Consider the following 20,562-nt stretch of genomic DNA (forward strand, 5'->3'; position numbering starts at 1 on the left):
CAAATAACAAAGGCATTGAGTAGTTTTTGAATGCCTTTTAGGATACTTAAAGAAGTTAGCAATTGCCTCTCTTCCTCTCCCTCCAGAACCTGCCAGAGAGCATTAAAAAGGCGAAGCAATACCTAGAATTTCGGTATCAACACCTGACCAACCCTTATTCAGTGGCTATGACCTCATACGCCCTGGCTAACGAGGGCAAGCTCAACCCGTTTATCCTATTCAAACACTCATCTAGAGGTGAGAGTATAAATCCTCCTTTATAGTAGGAAATATTGAGTAATTGAACCCTATGGACAGTATTATGTAGCCTAACCCATTTTTTACTTTTATAGACCGATACTCTCTGCATCAAAAAGCTACATTTTGCCAGTGTAGCAGATGTTTTTGTACAGTTTGGTTTTGTTAATAATAAATAATGTTTGTGTTTCCCCCACAGACCGGACCCACTGGCCTGTTTCAGAGAACCACCTTCTCACTCTGGAGGCCACAGCTTACGCCCTCTTGGCCCTGGTGAAGGCCGGTGAATTCCAGGAAGCTGGTCCCATCGTTAGGTGGCTCAAAAGCCAGGGTTTTCAAAGAGGAGGTGACTCATCCACTCAGGTACAGCCAGACCCATGTAACATCAAGCATCCAACAAGGGCAAACAGGCTGGTTAACCTTGGCTAAGACGGGCTAATGTCCATACATCGTTTGAAACAGGCTGCTTCGGGGTCATGCAACATTATAATTCAATATAAGGAAATATGCCTTGTGGGGATGCATCATGTTATAGAAATCTGCATTTAGGATACAACAAACAACACTCAAGAGCCACATACAGTGAGGTCCAAAATGATGGACACCTTTGGTAAAGCTGAGCAATAATGACTGTAAAATAAATAATTCAAATACTGAGTAATATTGTATTCTCAAAATGTTTTGGAAATTACGTTATTTTATACTAATACAATTGCTCAGAGAAAGAGATTTTGTTTAAGTATACATTTTTTTCTCAAAAAGGTAAGGGTCCAAACGGGAGGTTAGCATGTCTTGAGGGTATGATCTTCGACCCTTTGTAACTTTCTCACTCATCGTCATTCATATGATTCATCCAGGATTATCCGTAATCACGGTAGCATCCCAATTAATGTAGAAGTGTTTAGAAACATATTCTATTATTATTTACAATAAAAGTGACTCCAAAATAACACAATACAATTTACCATTCATTTCAATTAGGCACAAAAGAATCTGAAACACAACCAAAACTAACTGAACATGGTTCCAACAAGGTTGTAGTGTACTAGGAATATGGGACCAAATACTAAACTTTATTTATATGAATCTTTAGGGGTGTCAATAATTTTGACCCCTACCTTTTCAGAAAATAAAGTACTACTTGTAAAAAAATATATATATCTTTCTCTGAGCAATTCTATTAGACTCCACGAAAAATATAAATGCAACATGCAACAATTTAAAGGATTTTACTGAGTTACAGTTCACAGAAGGAAATCAGTCAATTGAAATAAATTCATTTAGGCCTTAATCTATCGATTTTACATGACTGGGATTTTTTTGCAGGATACAATATAGCTCATTATTTGAATGATTTATTTTATACATCATTATTGCTAGTCTTTATCAAGGGTGTCATTAATTCCGGACCCAACTGTATACAGGCTTGGTACACATTCAACCCCCTCCTTCTGTTTCTTCCAAAACAGTCCACTATCATGGTGTTCCAGGCTGTGGCAGAGTACATGGCGAAAGCAGGAAAAGTAAAAGACATTGATCTGAATGTGAACATTAATATCTCAGGGAGATCTGATGTCGTCAAGTGGTCATTTAGCAAGAGTACCGCCTTACTCACACGCACCGACAAGGTAAGGACGTATGCACACATAAGTCTCTTTGTAACACGTGAGAAGTGCAAACCTATTGTCCATGAGCCTAGAACACAGTCGAGACAAACTTTTGAGTCACTCGAATCACATTTCTCAGTCAGAATGTTGTGGTGTGAACATGGTTCCCTGAGGAAAGGAACAAGGCAACCTGCATCACAGAGGGGGGAAGGAGAAATGTATGTTAGAGAAAGTGAATTAAGAGAATAGTTGATATTAGTGAGAGACGGAGGAAATCTATATTGTCTGTTAGTCTTAAATGAAAGTTTGTATTCTGTATAGGTCCAGCTGCATGATAACTTCACAGTAACTGCCACAGGAACTGGTCTTGTGGAATTATTGGTAAGAAGGAAGGGGGGGGAGTTAAATTGCACTGGATTTAAATTAGCCTAATTAGTGTGTGAAGACATTTGATTGATAACATAAAGATAAAATTTGTACCCGGGGATAACCAAGTAACACCAACCCTCTCCTTGCCTATCCATGTCAAGGTTAAAACCATATACTATGCCATGCCCATAGAGAAGAACCAAGACTGCAAAAACTTTGTGCTTGATGTGGAACTAATAAAGCAGGCTAAAGGTAGGCTACTTGTCGTGGCTATTGTATTTGAACTTGTTGCCACTCAACAGTGATAACTGACGTTTTGTTTGTTTTGTTTAATTCATTGAAATGTGGAAAAGAGCTACTAGAGATACTAGTTTGGTGGTTGTTGATATCTGCATGACTGAAGTGGCCCCACTGTGTACGATGATGTCGTATTGCTAAATCTACCTTCAAAATGACATTTCTTGTCTTTAAAGTTGCACTCAACGGAGCCCAAGAGACATATATGCTCCACATTGACGTGTTGTAAGTAAACGAAAAACCTGATTACTCGGGCAATACTATAATCACCATCATACTTTGTCTTAGGCCAATATTATTGTTAGATTGTATTCTTATCCAGTGAGGAAAAGGAAGTCTTTCTTAAGGACACTCCTGTTCTCTCCCAAGGTTTAAATCTGACAGAAATGCCACCATGACCATTTTAGACATCAGCTTGCTGACTGGCTTTGTAGTTGACGTTGAGGATCTGAAACAGGTGAGTTAACAAATGTTGATGTAGCAGATGGCTTATGGTGCATCGCTACTGCCTTTCTGAGACCTAGAAGTACTGTTGCCCGGGCATGGATCCAGAAAACGTATGGTCAGGTACTGGGTCATTAGTATCGACTGTGCTTCTTGCAGATAGATTCGACTCCAGGTATTCTGGATTCATTGGATGTCAGAGAGGGATCACAGTGCTCCTTTTGGCTGGACAATTTCTGTTTCACATAGGAAAACAGCTTGCAGATATGCCATCTTAATTTGATCACTCCATTGTTGCAGAGAAATGCAAATTGTACTGTTTTTGAGGTTGAAAAAGGCTTCTAAAGATTCCACATGTCAGACTTGATTTGCCCTAAAGAAAAATGTATCAAACCCCACAACAAATGTTCAGTAGTTATAATCCACATGATAATTCAAATTTCTTGTTGCTGCAGTACTATCTTCCTGCTGTGAGAAACATGGTCAAATTAAGATAGCAGATCTGTATGTACTCTTATCCTTAATAGTCTTTCATTGGCCTAATTGTGATATTTCCCTGTAAAATTATTTAGGTCTATACTTGCAAACGTTTTTTTTTTTTTTTTTAGTTTAAAATTAAGCATCAGCCAATTAAATCGTTAATTCTTAGGGATAGCCCCCTTTTTTTCAATTTTTGCCTAAAATGACATCCACAAATCTAACTGCCTGTCGCTCAGGCCCTGAAGCAAGGATATGCATATTCTTCATACCATTTGAAAGGAAACACTGAAGTTTGTGGAAATGTGAATTGAATGTAGGAGAAAATAACACAATAGATCTGGTAGAAGTTTTTTTTCTACCACCATCTTTGAAATGCAACAGAGGTCCCAAATCTAGACATAACTCTGGTTGTAATTCTGATGGTGTCCACAAGAGGGCAGCAGTGTATGTGCAAAGTTTCAGACCGATACTTGAAGTATGAGCAAGCTACATGACATTTAGTGTGAAGTAACCCAGGTACATTTGGGCAAATCGTGAAGGACACATTTACATTTTTCTGCAAGAATATTGTTAAATCTGTATACTTGGACTTTGATTTAGCTTTTCCAGTATTAGTAGCCATATTGTAAGTTCAACATTTGCAAAACACCCAGTTTTCATAACTTCATATCTCTCAATATTTTTGCAATTTTTGTCCAAAAGGAAAAGGTTTGCTGTCGCACAAGGTTAGCAGCAAAATTGTGCAACAGATACGGGGGTTCCCAGCTCATTGGCTATCTAGATAGCTTTGCTTGACCCCGATTGGTGCTTTTGACAAAGTTACAGTCAATCAAGTGAAGACCGCCCGTGTCATCGGCACGCCATGAAGGTGTCGCTCTCTGACCAAATTTCGTGTCCTAGAGGATATACTACACTCCTAATGATATAATGAAGTCTGGTTACATTCTAGGATCTCTAAGGAATAAATACGAACATAATTTGACTGGCTGAAAAAACGTTTAGGGTTAGATTTTCACAGATTCCTTTCTTTGCAAATCGAATGAGTGGAAATACAAAATCGATTGTGCATGCTATATGGACCTTTTTAGGATGTGAAAAAGGCTTTTATCTGACGAAACTTCATGTTATCTCTGGGGACCCTTATGATGATAAATCAGAGCAAGATTTCAGAATGTAAGTAGACATTTCACCGTCAGAGGTGATTTTATCAAACCTGTCGTGGTGAAAAAAAGTGTTTGTTGTTTTGAGCTCTCCTCAAACAATAGCATGGCATTTTTTCACAGTAATAGCTACTGTAAATTGGACAGTGCAGTTATATTAACAAGAATTTAAGCTTTCAGTCGATATAAGACTGAATATGTTCCGATATTTGTTGTTTCTCTCAAATCTGAGATCATGACACACGGCGCTACATGATTTACAATTGTCCCGTTGATGGAACGCCTATCCCTAATTAACGTAGTTGCACTTGATCAAAGGCTACATTTAAGCTGTTTCCTGTTTCCTTTAACCTGGCAAATTTAGCCCTATGCTAACCTCACTATGTGAACATGATTATATCCGGTTAAAATTCCATATTAGGCCATTCAAATTGGCGATGTAGTTGGACGTGATAGAACACTTTTCCTTAACAGCAGTCAAACGGCAAAATCTAATCAGTTACTAAAACGAGCACCAACTTTTTGGATGATTAGCTCACCTGGTGAGGTTAGCATAGGGCAAACGTATGCCAGGTTAACTGATGGGACCAGCTACAATGTAGCGTTCTATCATGTGACACTAAGTCAACAATTTTAATTGGCTGGTGCTTAAACTTAACCTTGAATTGAAACTTTTCTGAATGTTCTCAAGTATGGTCCTACATATTTCCATTTCACACAATATAAACATGTAGCTAGCTATACATACAGATGAGAGGAGGCTGGTGGGAGGAGCTATACTAGGATGGGCTCATTGTAATGGCTGGAATGGAATCAATGGAACGGAGTCAAACACATCAAACATATGGAAACCACATGTTTGTCTCCGTTCCAATTATTCCATTCCAGCCATTACAATGAACCAGTCCTCCTATAGCTCCTCCCACCAGCCTCCTCTGATACAGATAGAACCAACTGAGTGTGGCAGAATATGGACAAAATGCATAAAACTGTTACACATTACATTCAGTGTCACCAGATTATTTAAACCATTAAATTGTGTCTATAGTCTTCTGCAACCATACTGTCTGCACTAAAGTCCCTTGTTAGCAGTTAAGTACCTTACTCTTTTAGTTTTCCATTAAAATAGGCAAAAATAAGAAAAAGTGCTTCCATTTTAGCAACAACATAAATTCCAGAGAAATAATTTTGCTAGGACTGTCTGAGAGTGGTCTGAGTGAGGGGCCGAATAGAAGGGATATGTATCCTGAAAACTAGCTGTTATTGTTGGCTGAGAGGTCATGCAAAACCTGATTACAAGGTCCTGTTTCAACCAGCAACAATCAGGAATAACACAGATCAATTTATGTCACACGTTTACAATGTTAGTTTCATCAGCTGTTGGTAGATAGAATAGAATACAAAAACACAGGCAAAACAGAATTGTGACTGCACTGGGCCTCACACGTGATTACACCTTTGGCGGAATTGATACTGAGGATATTATAAACATGTTATTTTTACATACATAATTTTACATACCTGTTATAGACAATAACTGGACACAAAAGTTACTGTGTTCGCAGTTCTGGTGCATTCTTTATTCTGAAGAATCTCAGCCAGAACTTCTTCCATCACTACTACCGCCACAGAGTAACAGCGCCATCTATTGGATTTATAGTAGAACTACAGATACAGCTTGAAAGGAGATACATGCGACATTAATTAGACAGTTTAACTTTTGGTTTAAAAAATATCAAAAGAATGTCTCTTTTTCTAGTGTCAAATTGTTCAACCCATTACAACTGCTTAAATGCCGCTCTGATGTAGTTATGGCAATACTCTTAAACCTTCAGGCTGCATGAACACACAGCATTGCCTTAAGTACACAGTTTTTCTTCATTTTGCGAAAAACAAATTGTGTGGATAATACCATAAACATTAATGGTTCAAAGTTCACTCTTGTGTTTCTGCTTGCAGTTGTCAACCGGGACGGAAAGGTACATTCAGAGGTTTGAAATGGACAAAAAGTTGTCAGAGAGGGGCTCCCTCATCATCTATCTTGTCCAGGTATCTGTTTGTGACATGCCACGCTGGTATTGAAATGGCTTTCTTCTTCTCTTGTGACATGTATACAATGGCGTGACTTAATTGTATTATTCAACGTTCACTATGTCTCCGGTATCCTTTAAGGTTTCTAATAAACTAGCAGACAAGGTGGCGTTCAGAATACACAAGGTACAAGATGTAGGTCTGCTTCAACCCGTCGGAGTCACCGTTTATGAATACTATGCTCAAGGTATGCATTCTTTTTAGAGGGGATATGAACCAGACCTGGTTTAAATAGAATTCACATTTCTTTCAAATACTTAACCTGTTCTTGATTCAGCTTGTCTGGTGGAATGGAACAAATGGAATAGATCCAAAAGTATAAAACCTGCCCATTTGGCATTCCAGGCAGGCTCAGTCAAACACTCAAAGTATTTGAAAGAAAACATATACTATTAGAACCCAGGTCTGATGTAAGCACAGACACTCACATGTGCCTCATAGACTACAATGCATTCACTAGAAATGCCAACGCACGGACGGAAATTGTCTTGAATAGGGACTTTTGTCATTTTAGAAAACCGCTGTGTGAAGTTCTACCACCCAAATAAGAAGGACGGAACCCTGAACAGGCTTTGTAAGGAAGATGTGTGCCGTTGTGCTGAAGGTACCATGCCTCGGTGGCCAAATAGCTGCCAAAAAAGTAGTTGCAGTTATAGGATCAGCTTACCCTACTCTGATCCTTTTACCATCATCCATTCAATGCTCAGGAAAGTCCAAAATATCATGTTCCATTTTCACATGGAATGATCATTTTGCCGGTACAATAATACGTTAATGTAGCCTGGGTAACAGTCTGTTTCTGCCATCATTCCACTCCAGAGTACAAGGAGTGGAATGTTTGCACCAAACAGGTTCTGAATTTCAGCTTAATGTTAATATACTGAATGGCAAAGTAATACTGTCTTCACTATATAGATTGGCTGGTTACTTTGACATGTTCATTCTCACACATGACCTTTCTTTCATAGAGAGCTGTAGCTTCCAGAAGAAACATGGAGACAAGAGTAAAGTGAAATTGTTGGACAAAGCCTGCGAAGCTGGAATGGATTATGGTAAGTCTCTAGTCTTTTGAGACAGACAATTGTGTTCAGTAGTATGGCACAATGATGCAAAGTGCTTTGCAATGGAATATTTGTATTTTCTCCCTATTGGACACAATTGTCTAATTAAAGTGAACAAAATTATAAACTCAGCAAAAAAAGAAACGGCCCTTTTTCAGGACCCTGTTTTTCAAAGATAATTCGTAAAAATCCAAATAACTTCACAGGTCTTCATTGTAAAGGGTTTAAACACTGTTTCTCATGCTTGTTCAATGGACCATAAACAATTAATGAACATGCACCTTTGGAACAGTCATTAAGACACTAACAGCTTACAGACAGTAGGCAATTAAGGTCACAGTTACGAAAACTTACGACACTAAAGAGGCCTTTCTACTGACTCTGAAAAACACCAAAAGAAAGATGCCCAGGGTCTCTGCTCATCTGTGTGAACGTGCCTTAGGCATGCTACAAGGAGGCATGAGGACTGCAGATGTGGCCAGGGAAATAAATTGCAATGTCTGTACTGTGAGACGCCTAAGACAGTGCTACAGGGAGACAGGTCGGACAGCTGATCGTCCTCGCAGTGGCAGACCACATGTAGCAACACCTGCACAGGATCGGTACATCCGAACATCACACCTGCAGGACAAGTACAGGATGGCGACAACAACTGCCCAAGTTACACCAGGAATGCACAATCCCTCCATCAGTGCTCAGACTGTCCGCAATAGGCAGATAGAGGCTGGACTGAGGGCTTGTAGGCCTGTTGTAAGGCAGACATGACAACAACTGACAACAACTGACAACAACTTCACCTATGGGCACAAATCCATCGTCGCTGGACCAGTCAGGACTGGCAAAAAGTGCTCTTCACTGATGAGTCGTGGTTTTGTCTCACCACTGGTGATGGTCGGATTTGCGTTTATCGAGATGGAGGGTCCGTCATGGTCTGGGGTGGTGTGTCACAGCATCATCGGAATGAGCTTGTTGTCATTGCAGGCAATCTCAACGCTGTGCGTTACAGGGAAGACATCCTCCTCCCTCATGTGGTACCCTTCCTGCAGGCTCATCCTGACATGAGCCTCCAGCATGACAATGCCACCAGCCATCCTACTCGTTCTGTGCATGATTTCCTGCAAGATAGGAATGTCAGTGTTCTGCCATGGCCAGCGAAGAGCCAGGCTCTTAATCCCATTGAGCACGTCTGGGACCTGTTGGCTTAGAGGGTGAGGGCTAGGGCCATTCCCCCCAGAAATGTCCAGCAACTTGTAGGTGCCTTGGTGGAAGAGTAGGGTAACATCTCACAGCAAGAACTGGCAAATCTGGTGCAGTCCATGAGGTGGAGATGCACTGCAGTACTTAATGCAACTGGTGGCCCACCAGATACTGACTGTTACTTTTGATTTTGACCCCCCTTTGTTCAGGGACACATTATTCTATTTCTGTTAGTCACATATCTGTGGAACTTGTTCAGTTTATGTCTCAGTTGTTGAATCTTGTTATGTTCATAAAAATATTTACACATGTTAAATTTGCTGAAAAGAAACGCAGTTGACAGTGAGGACGTTTATTTTTTTCTGAGTTTATGTTTACTTATTCATAGGACTGTCTTTTTTTCACAGTTTTCAAAGCCTCCTTGGTTAACGCAACACTGGAGTCCTACACCGATACATACCTAATGGAAATAAAAAGGATTATCAAAGAAGGTAGGATAAGTCCTTAATGTTTAGTCCGGAGTTTCCAAACGATAATCATTCACTGCTGGATTATTTTGAGGATGACTATGTGTATCAACAGTGACAGTTGATATTTTGTTAACATTTTCAAATGCTCCTCTCACTTTAACACAAATGTGTCATTCCACAAATTGAGTGGCTATTGGGTAGTGTAATTCGTCAAAAATAAATATTTTGAATTTTTCACCTAATTTTCACATTCTGTTCAACTTCATAAAAAACGTGTTTCCCCATCTCAAGAGGTTTAATTAAGAGGAATTAATATAAAAGTGACAGGGTTGATCGTAACAGTGTTGACAATTTCATCTTGAATCAACCATAACTTCCCTTCTGACAGGGGAAATGGAAGCTTGTAGTGTGTAACAGGGAGGGGCAATTGAATGCAATCTTTTAAAAATATTTCTAGCCTACCTATCGATTGGTAACAGGGTTGATTTATGTTCAATGTGCTCAGTTTTCCACCATTAAACAACGGAAAATTGAAAATGCTTTTACACTTTGATTTGACTATTAAATGTTCAATATTTAATTGGAAAAAATCTTAATTTTACCAGATTAAAACGAGACTTCAGGTTGACCTTAAAACTGAGGGACATATGTTAATGAATCCCTAATCACATGAAATAAGTAAACATATTCAGAAATGACTTTCCCAAAGCAACAAAGTAAATAGGGCTTCACAATGATGGTGAAAACTTGTGAAAATCTTGGGGTTATGTGGGATTACATTTTCCTGAGAAGTTGACATGATGTGGGACATGCCAAAAATGGGGATTTTCAGAGAAAACAAATCCCTTACTTGAATAAAAACACATTCCTATTGGAATTATTACCATGGTTTAGTTAAAGCATAGATATTTGTGATCCAAATGGTAAATCAAGTGTTATCAACATTTACACACAATGTCTGAAGTACATAAAAGGCAATGTATTCGTGGAGTGACACAAATATTCCCTAGAAATACAATATGGGTTTTACACACAAATGCAAATGTTTTTGTTTTGCAAGCCACTCTTTTTTCAGAAAGTTGAACACCAAGTTCTTTAGAAATGAGATCAACGTTAATGTTCAATTTCTCTTTAGGCACTGACCTTCTGTTGGACGGGGAAAAGCGCTTGTTCCTGGCCCACCCCTCCTGTAGAAAGGCACTGGATCTGGAAGAAGGCCAGAGCTACCTGCTCATGGGAGACAGGGCAGCTCTTATCCAGAGTGGTGACAGGTAAGAAATGTCTCATCATTACGCTAGTTTCAAAAGAGTTTTGAAGAGAAATCCTGCCTACGACTCATATTTTTGCAAAGAGCAACTTTCATGATACATTTTTTATTTTTACGAAAACCAGATGTTTTAGGCTCAGTTATAGTGAAACACGTCTATTCTGGTCTTCATTTGGACTGTTCATTGCAAAAGTGATATATTTAGGTATTTTAGTGGTAAATCTAGCTCTTTTCGCCCCTAGCAGTACCATTGGAATCGTAATGTAAAGTGACTCCACGCCATCTCAAGGGAAGGGTTCCGTATGACATACCCTCCCTTCTAGATGTGCTGGGTGGTACCACCTCAAGGGAGGGGTTCCGTATGAAATACCCTCCCTTCTAGATGTGCTGGGTGGTACCATCTCAAGGGAGGGGTTCCGTATGAAATACCCTCCCTTCTAGATGTGCTGGGTGGTACCACCTCAAGGGAGGGGTTCCGTATGAAATACCCTCCCTTCTAGATGTGCTGGGTGGTACCACCTCAAGGGAGGGGTTCCGTATGAAATACCCTCCCTTCTAGATGTGCTGGGTGGTACCACCTCAAGGAGGGTTCCGTATGAAATACCCTCCCTTCTAGATGTGCTGGGTGGTACCATCTCAAGGGAGGGATTCCGTATGAAATACCCTCCCTTCTAGATGTGCTGGGTGGTACCACCTCAAGGGAGGGGTTCCGTATGAAATACCCTCCCTTCTAGATGTGCTGGGTGGTACCACCTCAAGGGAGGGGTTCCGTATGAAATACCCTCCCTTCTAGATGTGCTGGGTGGTACCATCTCAAGGGAGGGGTTCCGTATGAAATACCCTCCCTTCTAGATGTGCTGGGTGGTACCACCTCAAGGGAGGGGTTCCGTATGAAATACCCTCCCTTCTAGATGTGCTGGGTGGTACCACCTCAAGGGAGGGGTTCCGTATGAAATACCCTCCCTTCTAGATGTGCTGGGTGGTACCACCTCAAGGGAGGGGTTCAGTATGAAATACCCTCCCTTCTAGATGTGCTGGGTGGTACCACCTCAAGTCTTTCTATAAAAGCAGGTGAAAGCCTGCCTTGTTTGGTAATGGTCTTGGTAATTGGAGTGTGCCAATATATTTTGCCCGATTCATCCTTGCCTAGACTACTGAAGTTACACAAAATTCAAAAGGCAGTAAGGCACATTTCCCAATTTGAACAACAATTCAAAGTTTTTGCTTACCGTTTCATACACATCTATGTATGTTACAAAAAAAACATGTAAGCTATGAGGATTATACATTTATATTTGTAGCTACATCCTAAGAAGAAATAGATGCCAATGGTGGTCATGTCAACTTGTATTTGTCCCCCAACCAATGACAGATTGGTGGTGCAGTCTGCTAAAACAGTTGGCTCATACTGTAGTTGAATGGTTGTGAGCTCTAATCAATATGTATAACTTTTTTAATTGAACCTTTAATTTAACTAGGCAAGTCAGTTATGAACAAATTATTATTTACAATAATGGTCTAGGAACAGTGGGTTAACTGCCTTGTTCAGGGGCAGAACGACAGATTTTTACCTTGTCAGCTTGGAGATTTGATCTAGCAACCTTTCAGGTATTGGCCCTAATGCTCTAACCCTGCCACCCTGGCAGGTAGCCTATAAGAGGGGCACTGTATTGAAGCCACCGCGCAGCCATCTTGGTACTACTCCTCATTTGTAAAAAAATATATATATTTAGGAAGCTATAGAAATACATTTATTACTGTCTACATTCCTTTTTGAGACATGTACAGTATTATATTACAGACCTTAATGCATACTTTTAAATGATATTATGTGAGCTAAACTTAAAAATGAAAAAAATAAATAACATTTTCCTTCAAGTATGTTTTGGAGTACTAATGTTACAACAAAAATACTTAAATACATGTAATTTTGTCCTTGAAACATTTAATTGAAATACTATATAATTCCATTCATTCCTATGGTGGACTGCTCCTACTTGGGAGTGCCAATATGGCCGACCGGTGGCTTCAAAGCCTCTCAATGGCCAATACATAGCATCAGAAATCCAGGGTTTATATACGTTATTGGTTCTAATTCCACATAAGGCAGATATCCATATACAGCTCTGGAAAAAACATAAAAGAGACCACTGTAAAATTATCAGTTTCTCTGGTTTTACTATTTGTAGGTATGTGTTTGGGTAAAATTAACATTTTAGTTTTATTCTATAAACTACTGACATTTCTCTCCACCAGTCTTTCACATTGATGATGGGTGAATTTATGCCACTCCTGGCACAAAAATTCAAGCAGCTTGGCTTTGTTTGATGGTTGTGACCATCCATCTTCCTCTTGATCACAATCCAGAGGTTTTCAATGGGGTTCAGGTCATGAGATTGGGTTGGCCATGACAGGGACTTGATCTGGTGGTCCTCCATCCACACTTTGATTGACCTGGTTGTGTGGTACAGAGCATTGTCCTGCTGGAAAAACCAATCCTCAGAGTTGGGGAACATTGTCAGAGCAGAAGGAAGCAAGTTTTCTTCCAGGACAACCTTGTACGTGGCTTAATTCAACCTTGTACGTGGCTTGTTTCACTGAGATGAGTGCCTTAGACTGCTACGCCACTCAGCAGCCCCCACACCGCGTTGTTCACCTGGAATGCTTTTCCAACAGCCTTGAAGGAGTTCCCACATATGCTGAGCACTTGTTGGCTGATTTTCCTTCACTCTGCGGTTGAAGTCGGGGGAATGTGGAGGCCAGGTCATCCGATGCAGAACTCCATCAATCCCCTTCTTGGTAAAATAGCCCTTACACAGCCTGGATGTGTGTTGGGTCATTGTCCTGTTGAAAAACAAATGATAGTCCCACTATGCCCAAACCAGATGGGATGGCGTATCGCAGCAGAATGCTGTGGTGGCCATGGTGACAGTGTCACCAGCAAAGCACTCCCACACCATAACACTTCCTCCTCCATCCTTTACGGTAGGAAATACACATGCGGAGATCATCCGTTCACCCACTCCGCGTCTCACAGACATGAAGTTGGAACCAAAAATCTCAAACTTGGACTCCAGACCAAAGGATACATTTCCACCAGTCTAATGTCCATTGCTTGTGTTTCTTGACCCAAGCAAGTCTCTTCTTCTTATTGGTGTCCTTTAGTAGTGGTTTCTTTGCAGCAATTCGACCATGAAGGCCTGATTCACACAATCTCGTCTGAACAGTTGATGTTGAGATATGTCTGTTTTATTTGGGCTGCAATTTCTGAGGCTGGTAAGTCTAATGAACTTGTCCTCTGCAGCAGAGGTAACTCTGTGTCTTCCATTGCTGTGGCGGTCCTCATGAGAGCCAGTTTCATCATAGTACTTGATGGGTTTTGGGACAGCACTTGAAGAAACTTTAAAAGTTCTTGAAATGTTCAGGGTTGGCTGACCTTCATGTCTTAAAGTAATGATGGACTGTCATTTCTCTTTGCTTATTTGAGCTGTTCTTGCCATAAAATGGACTTGGTATAGGGCTACCTTCTGTATACCCCCCTACCTTGTCACAACACAACTGACTGGCTTAAGAAGGAAAGAAATTCCATAAATGTACTTTTAGGAAGACACACCTGTTAATTGAAATGCATTCCAGGTGACTACCTCATGAAGCTGGTTGAGAGAATAACAAGAGTGTGCAAAGCTACCGTTAAGCCAAAGGGTGGCTACAAGGAAGAATCTCAAATATAAAATATATTTTGATTTGTTTAACATTTTTTGGTTACTACATGATTACATATGTGTTATTTCATAGTTGATGTCTGCACTATTATTCTACAATGTAGAAAAATAGTAAAAAATAATGTATTTACAATATTTATCCTGTGCCCACACACTTCTAATTGTGAAAATATACCTGTGAGAGGGGTCGCCCTGGTAGTAGTTGAAGGTTTTTATAAAGAGCTACTGTGTAAATACTGCAATGCGGGATTGAATTGAACCCCTAGTCTTCATTTTCAAGGTGATAATTGCACTTTTCTTCCCAACATAATCCCGCAATAAATGTGAGTCCACATTTCTCTGTGAGCTAACTGTTCAGAGCCGTATTTGCTTGTGATGCACATAATTTTATTATCAGTGTGCCAGTGTACTGGTAAGTGTGAGCAATTCCCCCCATTCACAACTTCTCATTTGAATGCATTCTTTTAAGGGGTTGGGCAAGCCTGAAATTGGGCTTGAAAGTTACACCCTGATGTTAAATCTGATTTTGGAATCAGATTCCTGATTAACCCTTCAAGTGTAGATCAGATGAAACAAACAATGGCATGCAGCATCCACTTTCAAGGAGTAGTTCAGTATTTTACTACTTGCTGTTAGATGGTTCCTCACCCGTAAAGCAGTCTATGGGCCAGGAAAAACTGTAATCCATGGTTCTGTTTTCGTTAAACAGCCATTACAAACTTCAACTAACTTTAGCCACCGCTAGCTAACAATCAATGGAAGTGATGTGGGGGATGTGAGCATGTTCTTTTTTGAATGACCAAATCACCTTTAAGTAACATCAAGCCGAATATGGAGTTGATTTTAACTTATTTCAGGTGATTTGGAGAAACAAAAAATGTTTATATGCTCTCATCAATTTCAATTATTTTTTATGCGAGCAGTGGCTAAAGTTTGTAGTGGCTGTTTAAAGAAAACTGAACCATGGATTACAGTTTCTCCTGACCCATAGACTACTTTCATCTAACATCAAGTTGTCAAAGCTATAAATTAGCTATTTCATTAACTGTAACTACATTTCTGTCACGCTACTAGACCGCAAACCCTGCTAAGAGCTATGTCTTTGTGTCTAGATTCGAGTACGTATTGGGTGAGCGGACATGGATCGAATCCTGGCCCACAAGTGATGAGTGCAATATCCAGGGTCCGACCAGGGAAAGATGTTTGGAAATCAATGACTTTGTTCACGTAATGGAAAACGAAGGATGTGTAAACTAGAGTGAACATGTGTTATTCTGTTTTCATTTGTCACAGTTACATTTTTTCCTTGCAAAAGAATGTCTGCACCAACTGTAGCCTAAATTAGCGCTGTACTTGTCAATTAAAATGCTTTGTTCGTTGTACTGGAAGATAATTGCAAAGAAAAAAAAACATGAATAAAGATGTTATTCCAATTTTCTGGTTTGACACCAGTCTCAGTCAGGGGGTTAAACCAGGGTCATCCATGTCCCATGCGGTCCTGTGTGGCTCAGTAGGTAAAGCAATTGACTTACACCGTCTGGGCATACCCATATGAAAATGTATGCATGTACCAGTTAAGAATAAAGACATATATCCATGAAGGTAAATCTACAAAGAAATTATGGCCTGGCTGGTTGGTGTTGTAATGCAATGCAGTTCTTTTTCAAACCAACTTTTAAATAGATCCAAAAAACAAACTCTACCAGTAGGTGGCCCACTTCATGAAATCACTTGTTCTAACGAGTCTGCACACATTTGAATGGTGTCTCTGAACTGCTCAGTGGATGTTTACATGCTGACCAGACCGGACGTTGATATTGTTCACCCACACCAGAAGCAATCAGAACACGTAGGTTGAAATATCAAAACAAACTCTGAACCGATTATATTACTTTGGGGACAGGTTGAAAAGCATTAAACGTTTAAGGCAATTTAGCTAGCTAGCTTACTGTTGCAAGCTATTTTGTCCTGGGATATAAACATTGCAGTTGTTGTTTATGGCCATCTCATGATAAAATAATTACATTTGGGTATGCCTGTTTAGGCGGAAATCAACATTTTGCCCAATCATATAAGACAATAACTGGCCAACTGTTGTTAGTGTTTGCTCTGAGATTGGAAGTTTAGGGGTTCAATCCCCTGTCGAGTCATACCAAAGACGTACAAAATGGGACCGATGCCCCTGCTTGGCACTCAGCATTAAGGAGATGGATTTATGGTATAGCCCTTTGATAGACTAGCGTTCCGTCCATGGGTGTACTTGTACGTCAAGCTGCCTCACGCTACAGAGGCAGGAGATGGGCATCTGCCCTATTGGCTGTTCTGGCTCGGACAGGGCTTACGTACATAGGCCATGACCAGAGATTTTGCGTTCGCCACAGTTCATTTTGAGATCTATTAGAAATATAATGCATTTACAAATGACAATGTGTATTTTCACAAACCACAAACTGGTATTATAGTTACTGTATGCTTTAAAAACAAAGACAAATATCTTCCTGATAACAAACATGTTACTGATAACTAACATGTCACTGGACTAACAAGAAAAAAGACCATGTACACCAAACTTGTAAAAATGTTAATAGGACAGCTGCATATAATGTAAATGTTCTTGTTTTTTCTCATAGTCACCGCACAGCTGCACACACAGTACACGCATTAACCTTATGTAACACTCCTATGGTGGGCTGTCAACCCTCTCAAGGGGAGAATGAGGTCATCAAAAGGCGATGGGCCAACTTCTCTCCAGATAGGCTTGTGGCAGCCAAACACCGACAACCTGGCGTTATGCCCAACAATCTGTACACCTTCACAGTAATAATCAGCTATAACTGGTCATCAAGAGCACCAATGGAAACGTGTACTTCAGATAATACGTCTATATTTCAGGTATTTATTTACAATACAAAAAAATACAATGTGACCTTTTATCAAATGGATCAGAAAATAATGGCAAAATAATTTGGGAGGTTTCAAATACACACCGTAACAGTAACAAGATCAAAGGACGAGATTAGGTGTAAGCAATAGGATAGCATCTCCACCTAACTAACCAGAGAACTACAGTAGAGATCGCTATCATATCCTTACAAACGACCCAATCCTCTCAGATCTGCCAGAGGGGATTCAACAATAAACTGAGCAGTAGAGGCCTAGCGATCTGAATGGATTTGGGCCACAGAGTAACCCCCACCCGGAGACAGTTTATCATTATTCCTCTACAGAGGAAGTTGGAAGGTACACGTGTCACAACCCCTTTGTGCAGTTAGGAGGAGAATCTACTATTCTCTCTTCACTCCTCACAAGTTCCTCTCCACACAGCTTCCGTCCACCACGTCTGGGCACCGGCAGGTGAAGCCGCCGTGGCGGGGTAGACAAAGGTGTGAACAGCCTCCGTTGTTCGAGCAGTAGTTATACGCTGCGGGAGACATTCGGATAACATTACCATCACATACAGGAGTTTCTAGTTACTTGGCACAATTGTACTTTAAATTGTACTTTGAAATCAAATGCACACTGCATGTGTGGTGAATAAGAATAAGAGCAAACCCCACCAAAAGCAGCAGTAGGTACATTTGAAGTCGGAAGTTTACATACACCTTAGCCAAATACATTTAAACTCAGTTTTTCACAATTCCTGACATTTAATCCTTGTAAAAAAAGTACCTGTCTTAGGTCAGTTAGTATCACCAATGTATTTTAAGAATGTGAAATGTCAGAATAATAGTAGAGAGAATTATTTATTTCGGCTTTTATTTCTTTCATCACATCCCAGTGGTTCAGAAGTTTACATACACTCAATTAGGATTTGGTAGCACTGCCTTTAAATTGTTTAACTTGGGTCAAACATTTCAGGTACCCTTCCACAAGCTTCCCAAAATAAGTTGTGTGAATTTCGGCCCATTCCTCCTGACAGAGCTGGTGTAACTGAGTCAGGTACAGTGCCTTACGAAAGTATTCGGCCCCCTTGAACTTTGCGACCTTTTGCCACATTTCAGGCTTCAAACATAAAGATATAAAACTGTATTTTTTGTGAAGAATCAACAACAAGTGGGACACAATCATGAAGTGGAACGACATTTATTGGATATTTCAAACTTTTTTAACAAATCAAAAACTGAAAAATTGGGCGTGCAAAATTATTCAGCCCCTTTACTTTCAGTGCAGCAAACTCTCTCCAGAAGTTCAGTGAGGATCTCTGAATGATCCAATGTTGACCTAAATGACTAATGATGATAAATACAATCCACCTGTGTGTAATCAAGTCTCCGTATAAATGCACGTGCACTGTGATAGTCTCAGAGGTCCGTTAAAAGCGCAGAGAGCATCATGAAGAACAAGGAACACACCAGGCAGGTCCGAGATACTGTTGTGAAGAAGTTTAAAGCCGGATTTGGATACAAAAAGCTTTAAACATCCCAAGGAGCACTGTGCAAGCGATAATATTGAAATGGAAGGAGTATCAGACCACTGCAAATCTACCAAGACCTGGCCGTCCCTCTAAACTTTCAGCTCATACAAGGAGAAGACTGATCAGAGATGCAGCCAAGAGGCCCATGATCACTCTGGATGAACTGCAGAGATCTACAGCTGAGGTGGGAGACTCTGTCCATAGGACAACAATCAGTCGTATATTGCACAAATCTGGCCTTTATGGAAGAGTGGCAAGAAGAATGCCATTTCTTAAAGATATCCATAAAAAGTGTCGTTTAAAGTTTGCCACAAGCCACCTGGGAGACACACCAAACATGTGGAAGAAGGTGCTCTGGTCAGATGAAACCAAAATTGAACTTTTTAGCAACAATGCAAAACGTTATGTTTGGCGTAAAAGCAACACAGCTCATCACCCTGAACACACCATCCCCACTGTCAAACATGGTGGTGGCAGCATCATGGTTTGGGCCTGCTTTTCTTCAGCAGGGACAGGGAAGATGGTTAAAATTGATGGGAAAATGGATGGAGCCAAATACAGGACCATTCTGGAAGAAAACCTGATGGAGTCTGCAAAAGACCTGAGACTGGGACGGAGATTTGTCTTCCAACAAGACAATGATCCAAAACATAAAGCAAAATCTACAATGGAATGGTTCAAAAATAAACATATCCAGGTGTTAGAATGGCCATGTCAAAGTCCAGACCTGAATCCAATCGAGAATCTGTGGAAAGAACTGAAAACTGCTGTTCACAAATGCTCTCCATCCAACCTCACTGAGCTCGAGCTGTTTTGCAAGGAGGAATGGGAAAAAATGTCAGTCTCTCGATGTGCAAAACTGATAGAGACATACCACAAGCGACTTACAGCTGTAATCGCAGCAAAAGGTGGCGCTACAAAGTATTAACTTAAGGGGGCTGAATAATTTTAACATCCACAGGTACACCTCCAATTGACACAAATTATGTAAATTAGCCTACCAGAAGCTTCTAAAGCCATGACATAATTATCTGGAATTTTCCAGGCTGTTTAAAGTCCCAGTCAACTTAGTGTATGTAAACTTCTGACCCACTGGAATTGTGATACAGTGAATTTTAAGTGAAATAATCTGTCTGTAAACATTTGTTGGAAAAAATTACTTGTGTCATGCACAAAGTAGATGTCCTAACCGACTTGCCAAAACTATAGTTTGTTAACAAGACATTTGTTGAGTGGTTGAAAAAGGAGTTTTAATGACTCCAACCTAAGTGTACGTAAACTGTAGCCAATATGCTGTGATAATGTATTAGGCCTACAGCACAAACCTCATTCCTACAGAACAGTTATTAGATTGTTACATTTTTGTAAGTCATGTTTTTTACCTGACAGGTCGATCTCGGCTTACTTTTTGACTACGAAAGTGATCTTGACTCAGAAAAGGTTGGTGACCACTGACCTCGACTATCCCAAAATGGCACCCTATTAGAGTGCCAATAGGGTGCCATTTGGGATGCAAACCAAGGCTATTGAGAGAGTGAGGAAGTGTGAGGAGGCTTACCTTGTGGGCATTGAGTTGGGGTCGTGGCAATGCCGTAAACTCGCGAACGCTTCTGTGGCAGAAACTCGTCCGTCTCTCTGTCCGTTGTGCGGTCCACGGCTACCACCGCCTCCCTGGCAACAGCAAACAACATTATCAAAACATTTTCCAAGCAGTCGCTGCTGCCCCCCCCCCCCCTCCCCTCCCCT

The 20,562-nt window shown here is 40.4% G+C and overlaps 2 protein-coding genes across 2 annotated transcripts in view; one reads left to right on the forward strand and one right to left on the reverse strand.

Annotated features, from left to right (window-relative positions):
- The window catches only part of LOC115142627 (complement C3-like), a 53,565-nt gene extending 37,730 nt beyond the window's left edge, over window positions 1–15,835 (forward strand). Inside the window, exons 28-41 of the mRNA XM_029682223.2 lie at window positions 87–237; window positions 437–600; window positions 1,707–1,865; window positions 2,166–2,225; window positions 2,375–2,465; window positions 2,687–2,735; window positions 2,880–2,967; window positions 6,554–6,643; window positions 6,767–6,872; window positions 7,200–7,289; window positions 7,654–7,737; window positions 9,351–9,434; window positions 10,549–10,684; window positions 15,515–15,835. Of these exons, the coding sequence (XP_029538083.1) occupies window positions 87–237; window positions 437–600; window positions 1,707–1,865; window positions 2,166–2,225; window positions 2,375–2,465; window positions 2,687–2,735; window positions 2,880–2,967; window positions 6,554–6,643; window positions 6,767–6,872; window positions 7,200–7,289; window positions 7,654–7,737; window positions 9,351–9,434; window positions 10,549–10,684; window positions 15,515–15,659 (1,497 nt within the window). The 3' untranslated portion in view covers window positions 15,660–15,835. The remainder of the gene's footprint in view (window positions 1–86; window positions 238–436; window positions 601–1,706; window positions 1,866–2,165; window positions 2,226–2,374; window positions 2,466–2,686; window positions 2,736–2,879; window positions 2,968–6,553; window positions 6,644–6,766; window positions 6,873–7,199; window positions 7,290–7,653; window positions 7,738–9,350; window positions 9,435–10,548; window positions 10,685–15,514) is intronic.
- A 1,434-nt stretch (window positions 15,836–17,269) lies between these two features.
- The window catches only part of LOC115142626 (nidogen-1-like), a 60,606-nt gene continuing 57,313 nt past the window's right edge, over window positions 17,270–20,562 (reverse strand). The window contains exons 19-20 of the mRNA XM_029682222.2: window positions 20,375–20,487; window positions 17,270–17,823 (exon numbers count right to left, since the gene is read on the reverse strand). Coding sequence (XP_029538082.1) covers window positions 17,705–17,823; window positions 20,375–20,487 — 232 coding nt within the window. The 3' untranslated portion in view covers window positions 17,270–17,704. The remainder of the gene's footprint in view (window positions 17,824–20,374; window positions 20,488–20,562) is intronic.

This window comes from Oncorhynchus nerka, unplaced genomic scaffold, assembly GCF_034236695.1.
Source record: "Oncorhynchus nerka isolate Pitt River unplaced genomic scaffold, Oner_Uvic_2.0 unplaced_scaffold_38___fragment_2___debris, whole genome shotgun sequence".
NCBI classification, from domain to species: domain Eukaryota; kingdom Metazoa; phylum Chordata; class Actinopteri; order Salmoniformes; family Salmonidae; genus Oncorhynchus; species Oncorhynchus nerka.